The following is an 18,467-nucleotide window of genomic DNA, read 5'->3' on the forward strand; positions in this document are numbered from 1 at the left end:
GTGAGTGTTCACTGAAAAATTAAGATTAAGAGTATAAATATTAAAATTTATAAGTCAAATTGAACGAAAAATTAAGGTTAAGAGTATAAATATTAAAATCTATAAGTCAAATTGAAACAAATCTCAAATTTTTATGATAAAATTATAATATTTCGAAAGTTAAAAGTCCAATCTGAAATCAAAATCTAAGTAGGTAGCATTTTGAAACCCATGCTCAAATGAAACTGAGAATATATATTTATTGTATATGTTCTCCTTGTTTTTTTTTTTTTTTTCGTTTTTATAAAAACTTCAGGGGCATGGTTGTAATTTAGAAAACAAAACAAGACACTTTAAAAAAACGAAGGGTGCTCTTCTTTCCACGTTTTGGACGGTTACGATTCCCGTAATGCTGCAGAGTACAGACTGAGACGAGGACCAAAAACCAGTGGCTGAGAATTCGATCTTTCATTTTTCGCAGCGCCCATCAATGGCCGCTCTTAGCTTCGGCTTTACCGCCACCACCATCCACCCTCCATCAAGTTCGATTCTCACCCGCTCTCGCCCCAGTCCCCAGACCATAACATGCATCGGATGGGTATCTTTCTAATGTTTCCCTTTTCTATTTACACTTCCATTTTCTTTTTCCTTATCAGAAATCGTTCGATTCAGGACCCAGAAGGCCTCTTCGGACGGCCTCAGACCGGCCACATCGCTCGAAATGAGTTCAAGAGGCGGCTGGAGAAGGATGCCGAAGCTCGTGAGGCCTTTGAGCGCCACGTCCGGGAAGAGAAAGAGCGCCGCAAAGCGCTTCGCGAGGTAAGTCTAGCAATTGGGTTTTTGAATTCGATGGTTTTTTTCAATTGGGTTGTTTTCATTTGAAAAATTCTAGTGTTGGCCTGGCTGTGAATTATTGAATGTGTTTTCATCTCTTTTTATGGATAGTCTCGCGTGATTCCAGACAATGTGACTGGCCTTATCGAGTATTTTCTTGATACTGAAGCTCAGGATATTGAATTTGAAATCGCCAGGCTAAGACCCAGGTTAGTGATCGAAAGAGGATTTTAATTTTGATATTTCTTTTTCCCTTTTTTTCCAGTTCTGTGATCTCGAATCTGCCCAGAACTTGATAATTGTCTGGTTATTTGAATTTAGTTCCACTTCCCACTTCTTATAATGATTTGCATTTTTCTTAAATATAATAGTTGAATTCTTAGCCAAATTCCAACGAAACAAAAACAAGTTTCTAAAAGTACTTTTTTTAGGCCCCACTTGGTAACTATCTTTTTTTTTTTTTTTTTTTTTTAAAATTAAGGTTTCGTTCGGTAACTATTTGGTTTTTTTTATTTTTGTTTTTGAAAATTAAACTTATAAACATTACTTTAACCTCCAAATTTCTTTCTTAGTTATCTATTTTTTTACCACTGGTGGATGTGGAAGTAGTGTCGATAGGCTTAATCTTTTTTAAAAAAAAAGACAAAAAACCAAGTGGTTACCAAGCGCGGTCGTAGTTGTAGTTAGGATTTAATTGCAATTTAAATTGTTTCTGTGAGGCTATATGATAATATAATGGTATTAAACTCCTGTGATGTTATCATAACCAATCAAGTTAAGTGTAAGTTGTGATTTAATGTACTATCTAAGCAGGTCTTATGTTTGAACTCCTAAAATATCGTTACTTTCCATAACATATCAGCTTAATCTTTTTAGTTGAGTAGTGATATAGCTTGTATCGATGTGTTTGAACTCCTGAAATGTTGTTACTACAACCTATCAACTTAAGCTTTTAGATTTAGTGGGTTTAACATCGTATCTGAAATAAAAGATGAATCACAATGATGTCACAAGTTATAAAAAATATCACAGACAAAGGTAAAAACAACAAGAAGAGATCTAAGAGAGAAAGAACATAGAGAATTGTTAACCCAGTTCGATGTAACTACACCAAAGTCTGGGAGGTTCTCCACCTAGTTGAAAAGAAATCCACTAGTATGTAATTTAGTTTTACAAAATATACTTCAACTAAAATTGTATAAAATCAGTTTAATTGAATTATTAGTGAGCAAGTTAGACTCCCCCTTACAGGGTAGTGCTTTAAATGAATCTGCAGATTTATGCTTCCCCTAAATCTGTTGCCGTGGCAATGACCTCACATTCTCTTCACCTGTCAGATGAATAACCACTCACCTGGTGTCTTGAACAACTCTACTAATAAACTGCTTGAACAGACCAAGCTCAGTAGGAATCAACAGACCACTTTCAGGAACCTGGAGATCCTCCGGATGAGGAAGGTCAGAGGCCTTGGGAGGACAAATGTTGTGCACAATGTTAGGAACATGAGTTCCCAGAAAAATCTTGTAGCTGAGATTAAGAAGCTTAGGAGCTAAGCCAGGAGCATCATCCGGGCCAAGGATAGTTGGGCACAGAGACAGAAGAATTCCATATAAAAGCCTCAGAAGACTGATTGGCGACTTGATTGCAAAAGAGTTGAACTGCCTAGGAAGCTGGTTATACACAAATATCCCAAAATTAAAAGTAGACATATACCAATTTGATACAAAAGACTAGCCAGAGAAGGAGAGAGGTTGGAACCATGCGTTGAAGGCTACCAATTTTTAATGCCTATGCAAAGCATAATAACATATTTCACAGTGAGAGTAGAAGTAGATAACTAACCAGACTTAGGCCACTTAGATTGAATGCCACCTGTAGGCTCAACAACGAGCTCCTCGGTGGAAGGATGAGAATCGCCCAAAGGAGGAGACTCTTCACGCCCAGGATAAGCATTAATAATGGCAGGAGAAATTGAGAAACAGGTACCACGAATGTGAACCTTCTGATAGTCTAGGTTACTAGGATCATCAAACTTAGAAGGAAGGTCCATAAAAGGGACCAAGGTTTACAACAGTCTTAAGAAGTCCAACATGTAAGAAGATCCATAATTTCCAAACACGATTTGGTCTGGTTAGTATCAGTGATACAACGTTGCACCACATATTTCCAACGCTGAACATTATCCTCATTATGGAAGGATATCTTGTCAATAGGAACAGTTGGGACATTAGGAGGAATTTTTCAATGACTAATCCGAGTGCGAGGCTTGTTCCTAACAATAGTAACATCATCTTCATTACTTGACTCAGAGAGATGAACAGACAAATTAGAGACAAAATTAGCGCTTTGTTGTACAGAGGGAGTGCTTTTGGACCGAGTACAGGTGGATGGGCCACACTCAGTAGAAGCGGGCGCAGAAGCTCGCTTCTTCATCTTCCCTAATTGAGCAAGGCGAATGTTGTCATCAGAAGAAACAAAGACTGTCTTCCCGAAGGAACTAAAATCAGAACCAGAGCTACCATCATCCGCCTTTATAGAAGAGGAGAAAGCCTCACCCTAATTACAACCAGAAGTAGAGGGACCCAAGGGAGGAAACCTCAGAGGACTATTTGCCAGAGGAACAACAGACTCTCCCAGGTTAAGTAAAATGTCAGTGGTATCATGAACAACATCTGACTCCTTTTCATCGGCAACAGAAAAATTTTCAGGAACACTCTCAGAATCAAATGGAGGATTAGTAATTGCCTCAACAACAGCCTCAGAAACCCTAGAGGGATTAGACAAAGACCCATCAGGCAGCAAAACATTAATCACAGACTCATCTAACAAAGGGTTTGCAACAATCTCAGCAGAAGAACCCAAAGTAGTATGAATGTCAAACCCTGCATCAGATCACCCCCCTAACCTAGATGGAATGGTGACTGCAGCAGTTACCAACCCTTTTGTTGGCACTTACTGCCTATCTTACCTGTTAAATTTTGCTCAAACCCTGAATACATACATATTAACTCAGAACTTAACACATTTATATTATAGGGTTTCGCAGCATTGTTTATACATGGATATTACAACTTAGTGAGCCCCATCAAGAATACTAGTCACTAGACAGACACATGTATACTAACTAATACAAGTATTCAAATACGCTTCTTTCAACCTGTTCCTTTGAGTGGCAGAGCAGCAGCAGAAAAGTCTTTTGGGAACTGACCGCTACCTGAAAGAAAAAACATTTGAAAACATGAGCTAGAAGCCCAGTGAGTGACGTAATAAAACATAAATCTCATGCTTAAACCGAAAGCTCGAAAACATAATACTGGAGCTAAAATATACCAAGCAAACGTGTACATAAAACCTTTAAAACCATTGTATCTGAAACCTGAATCTTAGCTGAGAATAAACATTCATCGCTCTAATTCCCAGTGCCAAGCCATGGCCAAATGAGACCTCTACTTCGATCTCCTCATACTGAACTATGGCTAGGAGAGATCCCTACGTTGATTTCTTTAAATATACCGATGGGCATCTCAAGCAACTTCCTCTAAACATTAACATTAATTACTACTCTTAAACACCATTAAACATCATTATTCCCTAGTTGAGAATGAGCATACATCGCTCTAGCTCCCAACGTCTGTTATCGGCCACGAGACCCATGCTTCAGCCTCTCTTTGCTGGTTTATGGCCTAGGAGACCCATACTTCGGCCTCTCCTTCAGAACTACCTACATGCACGTGGAGGTTTCTATGTACCATCAACACCTTAGGTACATTAATTCAGATACCTTTCTTACCTTCAGTATTCCTTTTCATTTTGTTTAGGAATACCAACGCATGTACTTTGGCAATCTTAGGTATTTAAACATAGTACATCAAGCTTCACTCAATCTTAGTTTTAACCCTAACACATGCTTCATACTTTGTAAAATAAGTTGGCTTAAATCGTGTTGGACTAGCTTGTAAAAACCATTAGCATTCGTTAGACATGGAAAACATACTTGGAAAACTCATATATTAGTAACATCATGCGTTGATTATGCTTCTAATCATAGAAATAAGTTGCTTGGAATCACATAAAATTTAGCATGAGAATAACCTTGCTCAATCCCTTGACGTCGTATTACTTACGTGCACGTGCTCATAACTGAGTACCATCATACCTTAGGTACTTAACTAGGATACTTTCTCATTGTCCTTCAGTATCCTTAGGATACCTTCTCATTGTCCTTCAGTATCCGTCGTATATCTAGTTATAAGCATTTAGCTGAAAACTAAGGCTTAGTGCTCAAATCATCATACTAGTTCATCCATCATACTAGTTCTTCATAAAAATAGAGTTACTAAAACATGCTGAAAGTATTTGGACAAGATAACATATTTAAATCATGTCAATTTCTATGGAAAACATGCTTTACTTAGCATGAGAAATAGCTTCAAACATATGTTGCTTGGCACTTCATTTAAACACTTAGCATGAGAAATAACTTCAAAGAAATCATAGCTTCTAAATCATTAAAACATTAAATCATCACATAGTCACTCACAGCTCGTCGGGGCTCTTAACAGGTTATACGCCTCTCCTAGCTCTTTTTGGCCTGAAAGGACATAATTCCCGGTTAAATTCTTTAGAACTCTTGGCAGAATACCTCAAATAGTTCATTTACTAATGGAACTTTCATCAACAAAGACAGCATTACTAGCGAGATGATCAACATAAGTGAATTCATCCTCATGAGCGAGATCAAGCATTTCTTTAGCAAACTTCAACCTAGCGGTACTTACCACTTCTAACAAACTTGGCTTCCTCACCAGCGAGATTCAGCCCTCATCTCTAGCGAGACTTCCTCTTTGAGCGAGATTCTCATCACAAAATTAGCGAGATTATCATCCTGAGTGAGATCCTCATCCTCCTCATCTCGCTCTCGCTCTCCACGGTGAGCTGTTTGCTTGTTCTTCCCAAGCATCTGTCTGCTTCTACATAGACTCTCTGTTTTAACTTCCAAAATTCATAACTCAAAATCTTGAACTCTTTTCAAGAAACTTCCTTCTACAAACTTGTTTAAAATTGAGTTAACATTCTTACCTCAAAATTTCAGCGAAAATTCTTTATGGTTTGGCCTGGAGCTTCCAATCTTCACCTCGGGCCCTGATTAATCCAAGATTCTGCCTCTTTTGCAAATTCCTCACTTTTTGTTCTTCTTCTTCTGCAATCTTTCTCCGGCAAGACAACCTCGAAAACTAGATTCTCCCAGCTTTCAAATGGCATCGATTTCATTAAATTTGCTCATGTAGATTGCTGAAACCAAGCTTTCGAAATTTCTCTTCCTTTTAATCTTCCTGCCGCCTCCCGAGTTCAAGGATTAACTGTCACGTCACCCCATATTTAGTGCCTCCAGCCAAACCAATAAGTGAGCTTCCCTACTTAATATATTTTTCTTTTCCTTTCTCCACAACTTCTATAAATAACATGAATTTTCACTTATTAGATACTTAATATATCATTTCTTTGGCTAAACATACTTGTCTAGGAAATTTAGAATTCGGGGTTTACATTCACCTCCCCCTTAAAAGAAATTTCGTACTCGAAATTTACTCGGACTTATTTATAATTAGAGTTTCACAACATCCTTTGGTCCTAAACTTTACAACCACCTTCTTTTCTTTCTTCTTTTCTCTTTTTTTTTTACTACGCTTTCGATGCGCTACTCTGATATTAACTTTGTTCATGGTAAATAATACTAGTACGTATGAGTAACTTGGTCATCATAGTTCACTGTATTTGTCACATCCTCTGGTGATTCTTCCATTCTCCACTTAGTCATAGTACTCATTTATTACTAGGGTGGTCCTTTTCCATTTCCCAGCAATACCACTAGAACATTCTTTTCCAGTTGTCTCACCTTTGAACTAATTGCTAGCTGTAAAATCAATATTTAGTTCAATTAGACTTCTCGACCTAACTGAGGGTACTCTTCTTAGAATGTCCTTTCTATCCATACTTGGAAGAAAACATTCTTTCAACTATAACATTTCCCAACTTTGGCTTACCATACTGTATACATAAGGTTTTCTTAACTGTATTAGTCCCTAGCTCAGTCATAATTCAAACTTCGAGCTGTTATCTGGAACATCAGTAGATCTGGACCTTTTTCTTTGTCTTTTGCTGACCATTTTGTTCCTTATTTTATACTCAACGTACCCCTGGTACATTTTGAGTTCACTGTTGCTCATCTTCCTCCAGTCAAGACTAACATGTCGTTTCCGATTTTCCTTCTGCTTCATTCTAACCATTCTCTTACCAGAGGTGTGAACACCACTTCAAGTATTAACTATATAATTGCACGACTTGAAGAAGAAGAGAAGGATGACAGTTGTAGAGATTGTGAATGGAGAAATAGGGAAAAATCAAAATCACAATTGTTTGAATATTTGAACTGCTAGTGAGAATATAAAACACCAAATTTAAAAAGGAAACCGCAATTAATGACAAATGGAAAGAATTAATTACCACTTGGTGACCAAGAAAATCCCCCATAATTACATCACTTACCAACCTAATAATTAATTTCTATAAACCAACCTTACAAACCCCAAGAGCAGCTCTTAAGGATTCACACTGAGCAACGTCCAACGGTTTGGTGAAGATGTCAGCAATTTGTTTATCAGTGCTCACATGTTCAAGAGAAAGCTTTGATTCAACCGGCTGACATCATATTGTCACTGATAACATGAGCATTATGCATCACATCATGGAGGACACAATGTCACTGACAACAAGAGCATTATGCATCACATCATATTGATCTTTATCTTTATCACAAGAATGCTCTGAATTCTACAAATCATAAATAATCACATTTATGGATTCCATCACACTCCAAGTGCATTTATTGAACAGACGATACGCACAATTATTGGTGGAATACCCAAGAAAAATGCCTTCATCAGACTTTGCATCCTATTTTCTTCTCAAATCCCTATTAGCAAGGATATAACACACACTTCCAAACACATGGAAATACTTGACATTTGGTTTGCGCCCTTTCCAAATTTCATAATTCGTGCTCATGGTTCCAAAATGAATAGAGACACAATTGTGGATATGACACGCTGAAGCCTATAAGTGCAAAGGCATGTTCTTTGCATGTAACATAGTTCTTACCATTTTCTGAAGAGTTCTATTCTTTCTTTCCATAACTTCATTTTGCTGAGGAGTTATAGGGGAGGAAAATTCATGTTGAATGTCTTCAATATTGTAGAAAATTTTAAACTGTGAATTTTGAAACTTCTTTCCATGATCTGACCGGATTCTTACAATTTGTAACTCTTGTTCCCATTGAAGCTTGCGGCAAAGTGTCTGACAAATTTGAAAAGTGTCAAATTTATCATGATAAACTACATCCAAGTGAAGCGGGGAAAATCATCAACACAAATAAAGACATAGCATTTACCTCCAAGGCTTTCCACCTGCATAGGTCCTATTATATCCATGTGAAGAAGCTCCAACACATGTTTGGTAGTACAAGACGAAACTTTCTTGTGAGCAGTTTTAACCCGTCTTTCAGCTTACAGTCACCATAAATGACTTCACAGTTCCTAGACAAGGAAGGTATCCTTAAAATAACTTCTCCAGCAATAGCCCTTCTAATAGAATGGAGATTTACATGCCCTAACTGCTTATGCCAAACATTAGCATCATTGCTTTGCACAATGCGACAAACATCTGTATTGACATTAGAAGACCAAAGATAACATTGATGCGCATACCTATCATAATAGTCTTGTCATCTGGAGACACCAAAAGACATTTATCTTTGGAGAAATTTACAGAGAGATCTTGATCACATAGTTGACTTATGCTTATTAAGTTCGCAGTTGATCCTTCAACAAGAAAAACATTTTCTAAAGGGGGAAGATCAGGGTAGGAAGCTTTCCTTTTCTTAAAACCTTACCCGTTGCTCCATCACCAAATGTAACATGACCAAAACCACAAGGTTGAATATTCTTAATAAAAGATCTTACACCTGCCATATGTCTCAGCAACCACTATCGAAATACCAATCTTCTTTAGATGAAACTTGAAGAGAAGTAAAAGCAACGTGACATTAGAAGGATCAAAACTCTGTTTGGCTCTCCATACCAATTTAGGCTTCTGAAGATATCTCCCTCGAGAAGAGATTTAGGAACGATTCCACCAAGGCAAGTAACTCTGACGCCTCAATAATTTGTAATAGAAATGTCGAATATGGCCTTCCTTTCCTCCTTCGAGGATCAGTTGAGCATATGGACAGATTTTGACATATTTTCAAGGTCACCCATAGTGGCTTGTAACTCTTTCTTAAGATCTGAAATGGTGCTTTGTAGACGGCAGAAAATGTCCAAACCCTCCACATTCCCTACATTTGAAGTTTCTTTCGCGAGTGCCTTGTCCGCTACTGCCACGACAAGAATCTCTCATGCTTCTTTGGCAACGCCTGGTCTTCTACTTTGGGATATAAATCCTCATGGCTTTACTTTTGGTTTCACCCTAAAAGGCCTCATACCAATGAAAATAGTTGTCCTCTCTTATAAACCCATGATCTTTCCCTTATTTAACCAATGTGGGATTTCGATTGCATTTCCAATGATCTTTTCCTTGAACAAAGGACCACATAGCCTGCCCTCAAATAGCCTTCCATCCGTCTAACTCTTATTTAGGCTTACTCCTTTTCACCGGAGCACCCCGCCTATCCAATAGAGTTCAACCACGGATCATACTGTGACTACTTTTGAGGCTCTACTACATCTTTGTATGGCACCCGAGTTTTCTACCGAGCATGATTAAGTCAAGGGCATGATTCTGATACCACTTGAAATAAAAGGTGAATCACAATGATGTCACAGACAAAGGTAAAAACAACATGAAGAGTGATAAGAGATAAAGAACACAAAGAATTGTTAACCCAGTTCGGTGTAACTACACCTACGTCTAGGAGGCTCTCCGTCTAGGTGAAAAGAATCCATTAGTATGTAATTTAGTTTTACAACATACACTTTAGTTAAAATTACATAAAATCAGCTTACACATAACTGAGTTACTAGTGAGCAAGTTAGGCTTCCCCTAACTACTTTAAATGAGTCTGCAGATTTGGGCTTCCCCTAAATCTGTTGCCGCTGCAATGACCTCACCTTCTCTTAACCTGCCAGATGAATGACCACTCACCTGATGTCTTGAACAACTCTACTAACAAACTGCTTGAACAGATCAAGCTTCACAAAGAACCACCGTTCTTCTTCACGAAGATAGCCCATCGTACAATATCAAAATCTTCATGCAAAACCTCCCCCCCCCAAAAAAAAATAAATAAATAATAACTCTGATCAAGACAAAAGATGGCTTGCCCTAGAAACACCAAAGCGGAGCAATAAATACAAACCATACAAGGAAAAGAGCCCTACACCGGCGGTAGGAATAAAAAAAAAAGATTTCCCCAATAAATCTATCACTGATAAGGAAAGAATAACTCCACCATTTCAGAGACAAGATATCCAATTAAATAAAAGAAAAGATTATCCACCAATGTCAGCAATAATAGTATCAAAGCAGGTCTTGTGTTTGAATCAATGTCAGTACCATAAACCGTCGATTTAAGTTTTTAGATTGAGTGACAATTTAACAAAGTTCAATATTGTTTTTCAGATAGATCTGTTTCTGCCATCTATGCAAAGCCCACTGCATCAGTTATGATGCAAAATCACTATAAATTTTGAATTTGAATAAAGCCTTCTGATATTTTTGTGGAATAGAAGTATTCCTTTCATTTTCCTTGGCGGTAACATGCATCAAATGGCAGGCTGAACGAGGAGTTCTTTTCACATGTAAAACTTGAGCTAGGCGAGCTTAGATTTGCTGTTAACAAAACTGAGGTCGATTCTTGTGACATGTTTTTCAATTTCTTTAGATGACAATTGATGCTACTACAACTACTAAACAAGCACTTCCCATGATTATTTTATAGGCCATGGAAGATAGAGTGATCGAGTTGGAAGCCTTACAGAAAGCGCTTGAAGAAGGAATAGGTTTATCCAGAACCTTATATTTTTTATCCTAGAATGCGTCCCCCTTATATATTTTATTTCATTTTCTGTTATGTTACAGAAGCCTATGATAAAATGCAAGGGGAACTGGTAAAGGCAAGGGAAGGCTTAACCAAAATTTTAACATCAAAGGATGTAAAAGCTACTGTATGTTTTTTGTTTCTCATTTCACTCTGCTGAGAATAGCAGATTCTGCAACCAAAATGTCAACGTCATTGTTTTCTTTTTGCAGTTGCTAGACATGGTAGAACGAAATGAGCTCAATAGATCGTTACTCGCCCTTCTCGATGAAAATATTGCAAATGCACAAATGGGTAACCAGGTAATGGCCATTGAAGAATCTCTAGTCCATTTTTTTAAAAATCTATTTTCTGAGTTACATGACAGCATCACCAAGATCTTGTAGGGAATATGATCAATTTCTACCAATATAGTTTGGGTTGCCTATAAAAGGATTGAAACAGAATTGGTAAAAATTGAAAGGAAAAAATGTAAATTAAGTTGAAAACTATTAAAGCTTTTTATCTTCATTTCTCTTCTAATAGTTTTCTTGAATGAATTCTTTTACCAAATGAATCTTCATTAACGATGACCAGAAACAAGCTGCTGCTTTCATGGAAAAGGTTCGAGGGGCAGTTCTCAAGTACATGACAGCTTAGTATTCTTGAGTTACAGACTTTGAAGTCTTTCAATCTCTTCTTCTCAGTCAAATTTAGGGTAACACGTTTATTAAAATCATATAGAAAATAGACTTGTAATTGTGGTTAAATTAACCCATGTTCATTCGATGATGATGTAAATTTTGTCTGAAATGTGAAATTTTTTTATGTTCTCAAGTAAGATTTGGTGTTGGTTGTGTTGGCGATCTTTTTTACTACCTGGATTTAGGGAACTTTTTATAAAATATATTTAAATATGTTAAAAGGGATTCTTTTGTATTTTTTATTCAAAATTTATGGAGTTGTATCAATTTTCATCAAATTGCACTCTAAACTTAAATATATGTTACAATATTAATCTTAAACTTAAAAAAGTTATTGGAATATTTTAATATGTTATCTGGGGGTCCTAATGACCAAGCACAGGAAAGAGTGCACTATATGAACTCTCTAATCCTAGAAGTGTCTTACTGCGATAGGACCCTAATAATATATCAACAACCTACCAGGATCACCTTCAAAACAATCGACCAAACAAGAGTACTCCAATACACCACAAATTAATCACTAAATTATCACCAAGCAATCAACTAATAATGGACAACAATAAATTATAAAATTTTGTAAGATTAAAAACAAATAATGCAAACGAATTATACATGGAAAGCCATATAGAGTAAGAACCATAGTACTTTTGAGGAGTTCATCCTTGTCAATTTCTCTTATTATGATAAAATTGATGGAAAAAGAATCCAAATTAATCATATAAAGATTCACTACCCATCAATACTCTCATACATAAGAGATCAATACTTGAGAGATAAAAAGAGAATGAAAAACACCCAATTTTACAAATAAAACCATTTAAAACAAGACCCTATGTGTTCGAAGCAGGCTAACCAAAATTCAACACGATCTAATGGTTAAAATTTCAACCGTCGACAACTTTGTGGAAGATGTCCCTGAAAAACAGAATTGCCTTTGTTCTCCCTCTATCTCTCCCGGTTTTTTGTATTTTTTTTACTCTCTTTTTCCTTAGATTATACCTATATCACATAACAAAAAATCTAGGGCTTTCAAGATGAGCCAACCCAAAAATTAGCCCTAATTGGGCTAACATATATCTAACATTTTGGGCTCACATAACACAAGTTTAAAAGAAAATAAATTCTTGCACGTGCAAGTGGAATCTATAATCTGATATTTTTTCTCTAATAATAAATTTCTCTCACTATGTACCCATGGACATAGCTAATGTACTATTAGTGAACTACATAAATTTATATGTCGATTCTCTACTATTACGTTTTTTGTTTTCTTTATTTGTCGATTTCATAATAAAAGTGTTGAACCTCCTGCAATCTGTCGTTAAAAAATTGTATATTTTCATGTGTGTTCAATGAATTATAAAGTACTTATATTGTACAAAATTGATTCCATTTCAAAGAAAACAGAACACTAGAGCTAAATTTATGTCAAAATTTGTAAATGTTGATAAAATTATCCAAATGTTTTAATTTATGTATTAATCAAACTTATATTTGTGCAAAATTTAATACTAGTAAAATTAGTGAATTAACCAAGATTTTTACCGATCATTTAAATTAGTGGGTGAATTATAAAAAATTGAATAGATGGTAGAAATTGCAATATTTAACTAAATTTAGGACAAAAAAAAAATAGGGATGGCAAAACTTTCTGAGGGGCATCGCACCCCGACCCCTACTGCGAACCTGTCTCGAATATTTGTTTATAGTCTTTTAGTAATATATACGTACATATACATACATATACATACACACACATATATATATGTTCCTTTTAAGTTGTAGGTTAGTTTAAAAGTAAAAACACTATATGTATGCATTCATGAATTAAAATATACACAATTTTAATATGAATTTCAAATTTTAATTAGACAATAATTTAAAATATCAATGAAAAACATGCATTTTTTTTTCTCATGGAAACTCGATTCCCAAACATGATAGGACCCAAACAATATATCAATAATCTACTAGGATCTTCTCCAAGACAACAAATAATGGATAATAATAAACCACAAAATTTTGGAAGACTAAAAGCAAAGAGTACACACAAATTATACGTGGAAAACCCATTCAATGTGAAGAGTAAAAACCACAAGACTTCTGAGGAGTACACCCTCATTAAATTCTCTTATTATGATAAAATTGAAGGAAAAGGAACCCAAATCAGTCATACAAATATTCACTACCCACCAACACTTTCATATAGAGATCAACACATGAGAGATAAAAAGAATGAAAAATAACACAGTTTTACAGATTCTATTCAATAGCAATTACGGACAAATTGAGCTCTAAACAACAATCCAACCGTTCAAAATGAGACCCTATGTGTCTCGAATAGACTGACAAAATATTAGCACAATCCAACGGCTCAAATTCCAAAAATCGACAACTTTGTAGAAAATATCGCTGAAAAACCAAATTTCACAGCTCTCTATCTTTCTCTTCGATTTTCTTACCTCTTTTTTTACTCTCTTCCTCTTTAGGTCATACTCATATCACATAAAAGAAAACATAGGGCTTTCAAGATGGGTCAACCCAATATTAGCCCTAATTGCCCAAATAAATTACCTTACATTTTAGGCTCATAGAACACAAGTTTAAAAAATAAAGCTTTGCTTGTGCAACAAGTGGGTTGGACACCTACAACAATCTCTCCCTCCAGCCCAATACGGAAGAGATAATCATATCCATGATCACTTGAACCTCATTCTAGAGAGTTTACTACAAAGTTCAATCCTTCTTCTTGGAACTACCTTAGTCAACATATCTGTACTGTTTTTTCAGATATGCATTCGACTTATCTGTCCCCGACACCTGAGTAAGGTTCATCGTTCATTATAAATAAAATTAATGAGGCAAAGTAGGCACGGAAGATAAAATAACCAATCAGTAATGAAAAAGATGGACAAGTACCTTAGCAATTTTGACAAGCTGGTGACGAACGGTGGGTGACGAACGTCGATGAATTAACGTTGAACGGTGACAAACGTCGACGGCTTGATGTTGAACGGTGACGAATGTGAAGAGGCAGCGACACTGCAGTAGGGAACGTAAACGTGAAGGGACTTGGTGTTGAACTCGGCCGGGTTTGGCTTGGGAGGCGAGCATAGAGCACGAGCAGGGGCAGGGGCAGCAGCAGCCGGCAGGGAGCTTCTTCAGATGGAGATGGAGGCTACTGCTGTTCGATTGGAGACTTGGAGACTTGGAGTTGGATTGAGATTGGAATGGAGAAAATAATGATACTTTGGGGTTTTTTAGTTTTTAGGTTTGGGCTTGGCTTGAGAGTTGTGTTGGGTTTGATGCCCTAAATCTTGTAGAGTCCTGTAATTTGCAAACATCTGTATGAACAAACAGTTTTCTGATATATAATGTGACATATTTTATTCACTTCAGTCTATGAAATATGAGATTTTTTAGTTGCATTAACCACAAATCAATAGACTAAGATTCCTAGTTATCGTTGTAACTTAAGCATGTATGTGGAGACATACAAGTGGATCATGCTTTAAGTGATAACCTAAATGGTTTGTAGTATATGGATAAAGGAGGGAAACCTTATCCTTGTGACACTACAATAGGACCTGCTTTATAGGTGTTACAAGTGTTTTAAAGTGCTACAAATGGTCTGACCTGATCATTCGTGTATTAGACATGCGAGCAGGGATACTCTATATAAATGAGCTTTGTATAAAACCAGACCACGAAATGTTTAGTCTCGTTATATAACGTCGTTCATGACAGAGACTTTCATTTCATTAGGATGACCATGAAGGAAATCAAAACAGAGATCTTCATAAGCAGCGGAAGTGGATCGTTCCAAATTCCATTCAGAATGAACACAACAATCACAGTCTTAAACGGAAACGAACAGATTATGCAAATATAGAAATTACAACATGCTACAAGAAAAACAAGGGATAGAGTATACGTGCCTTTGAAGAACTCTTCTTCAAGTATCTCTCGATCATTCTCCAACGTGTCTAAAGCAGAACTTGAACACAACGAACAGAACACGTCCTCCACGAACGTCTGGATACACCTCAAACCCAATCGAGTCCAACTTGATCCACGAACGAAGTTAGAACACAACCACAAGTGTTACCTTGGTATTATCGGTGTCAGAATCCAAAACTTGTGGGCTTTGTATGATCTTGGATTGAGGAAGACATGAGGTATATAATCGAGTAAATGGGAGATAAGAAGACTGTTTATTGTATAGATGATGTACTCGATCATTTAGAAGATGAAGTCGATCGTATAGACTTTTCTACTCAATCGTGTAAAACGATCAATGAATAACTATCGTATAATCAACTCTTAATGATCGTTTATGCTCTCAACGGCTATCGCTTAGTAAAAACTCTTTTTAATTTATAGCCTTTTTCCCTGAGAATTTTCCGAATGAATCAACTACTAAAATTGGAAAACAATTTTCCTTTTATCTCACGGTTATCATAAAACTTCCAATAACCTCCCACTCAATTCGGTTATTAGAGAAAAAGTATTAATTATTATATAATTAATATATTATAAATAAATATGATAACCAACTTATCATACTATATTTATAACCTATAGTTTTAATATTTCATCATATGAAACATATAAACCATAGTTCTTTTTCTATTTTATGGTACTTAATATAAATTATATTTATATTAATTCCTTAATCTATCTCATACATCATATCAATTATATCACATATAATTGAATTTTCTCTTTTTAATTTGAACACTTCAAATCAACCCAAAATCTGATTCTCAACTTGAACCCATTGAGTTACCAAGGGGACCTCATGGACCTATAGCTTGAAGCTCGAACGATACGTAAATAATTGACCAAAATCTTTAGTCACGAGATCCATCATCTGTTAACTATTGGTCACTCCATTAAAGACCGACAGTTGCACACTTTACACTACAGATATATTTATGTGTCCATATGACCAATAAATAGTGTGATAATCCTTCAAAAATTGCTCGTAAGTACAGTTGGGCCAATTTACGTTTTGCCCCTGTAGTTACATCTAACTCCTTAAGTACCACTGTTTTCTCTAATAAACAATAAGTCATAGTCCTACTATGATTGAGTCCTCTCTTCCAAAGAGAGGGTGTGACCACTATGTTCAAGACTCGGAATTAGCCCTTAAGGGAGCAATTTATCTACTTACCCCTGCTTCGGGGAAGGAGTGAATTCTGTCTTGTGTAGTTGAGTTCCTAGCTCCCCAATCAGACGAATCCTAAAAAAGGTAGGCTTGTTGAGTTGGCAATTTGACCACTCTCACCCATACTAATCAAAGGACCACCCTCATAGGTAGGAGTTCCCAACTCACTTAGGATTAAGATCATGTCACTTATGGTCATTTTAGTGAAATGTAAGACTTAATTATTAACGGTGTTATATAAAGAGACTAATCATCTCATGGTCCGGTCTTATACAAACTCTTTGTATATGACATCCCCACTCGCATGTCTCCGCATGAATGGTCAGGATCATACCATTTGTAGCACTTTACAACACTTATAAATATCTACAAAGCGGGTCGTATCCGTAGTGTCACCAGGATAAGGTATCCTTTCTTTATCCTTATACTACAGATCATTTAGGTTATTACTTAAGATATGATCCACTTGTATGTCTCACATACATGCTTAAGTTACATGAAATAACCATAGATCTTAGTTTATTGGATATGAGTAAATGCAAATAAAATAACAATGTGTGTACAAAAAGTTTACAAACTACGAGACCACTAGGAGAATTAGGACACTTATTTTAAAAGGTCCACTTTTCATCAACTTATCAATCCTATTGAGGTTGATGTGACCTAACCTTAGATGCCGTATGGACTTTTTGCTTAGGAGAAACCTTTGATCTTTTTGCAGTTGTCGCTGTTCTCAACATTTCAGTATTACGCAAGACTTTTATGACTAACGGACTTAGTACATACAAGTTATTTTCCATTGAACCAAAATCAATCTCCATACCATTCTAAAAAATAAACACCTTATTCTAAAAAAAGAAGACGGTATAACCTTGTTCAATAAGACAAGAAACTGAGATTAAGTTTCTCTTGATATGAGGAACTACAAAAATATTATTCAGTAACAGATAACGTTTCTTGTCCAAAAATAACTTCAGTCTGCCTATAGCAACAACTGAAACAACCTCACTAATACCGACTCGAAGAGTCAACTCTCCATTCTCAACGTTTTCTAGGAACTAAATCCTTTGTAGGAAAAACTTATGTGATTAGTAGCACCTGAATCAAGTATCAAGGCAGAATCATCATTCTCTACCAAATACGTCTCCAAGACAAATAAATCACATTTACTGTCCTTAGACTTCTTCCTCTTCTGGAGAGTAGTGGGATCAATATCAGAACCTAAATAAGCTCCAAGTTCCTCTTCTCGTCGATGAATTTCTTCTGAGTCAACAACAATTTCTTTCTCTTTTAGTCCCTTGACATTAAAGAAAGACTGGAGGTTATTTTGGGAACTAACACTACTGATTTCTTTGTCATCGATCCCTTTTTGCTCAAAAAGTGAGAACTGACGTTCAAAAAATTCTTACAACAAGTACATGATCTGACGTGCAATGACCATGTTCTCAACACTTTTTGGCAATGCATCAGGAATGCAAGCCAAAATGTGAAGTCGGGTCATTGAATTAGTCTTCATCCATACCTCATATGCATTACGAACATTTCGCGGGGCATCAAGGGTCGGGACTTGAGGACACTCCTCAACCATGAAAAACTCGAGGTCGTTTTACCACGAAATATGTTTTAAGAGACTCTTTCCAATGTATGTAATCAGTCAAATTAAAAGAGGCAACTAACAAAAAATCATACATGTTGCTGGAAAAAC

At 36.2% G+C, this 18,467-nt stretch overlaps 1 protein-coding gene across 1 annotated transcript; it reads left to right on the plus strand.

Annotated features, from left to right (window-relative positions):
• The first annotated feature begins 230 nt into the window (after positions 1–230).
• On the plus strand, positions 231–11,726 carry LOC120067243 (dimethylallyl, adenosine tRNA methylthiotransferase). The gene is made up of 8 exons (XM_039018768.2): positions 231–577; positions 652–798; positions 925–1,022; positions 10,643–10,715; positions 10,808–10,868; positions 10,948–11,033; positions 11,119–11,208; positions 11,483–11,726. Exons 1-8 carry the CDS (start codon positions 470–472, stop codon positions 11,543–11,545), a joined length of 726 nt encoding a protein of 241 aa, XP_038874696.1. The 5' UTR covers positions 231–469; the 3' UTR covers positions 11,546–11,726.
• The last annotated feature ends 6,741 nt before the right edge of the window (positions 11,727–18,467 follow it).

The sequence above is a fragment of the Benincasa hispida genome, chromosome 12 (genome assembly GCF_027475165.1).
Source record: "Benincasa hispida cultivar pf3 chromosome 12, pf3_genome.v1.1, whole genome shotgun sequence".
Taxonomy (NCBI): domain Eukaryota; kingdom Viridiplantae; phylum Streptophyta; class Magnoliopsida; order Cucurbitales; family Cucurbitaceae; genus Benincasa; species Benincasa hispida.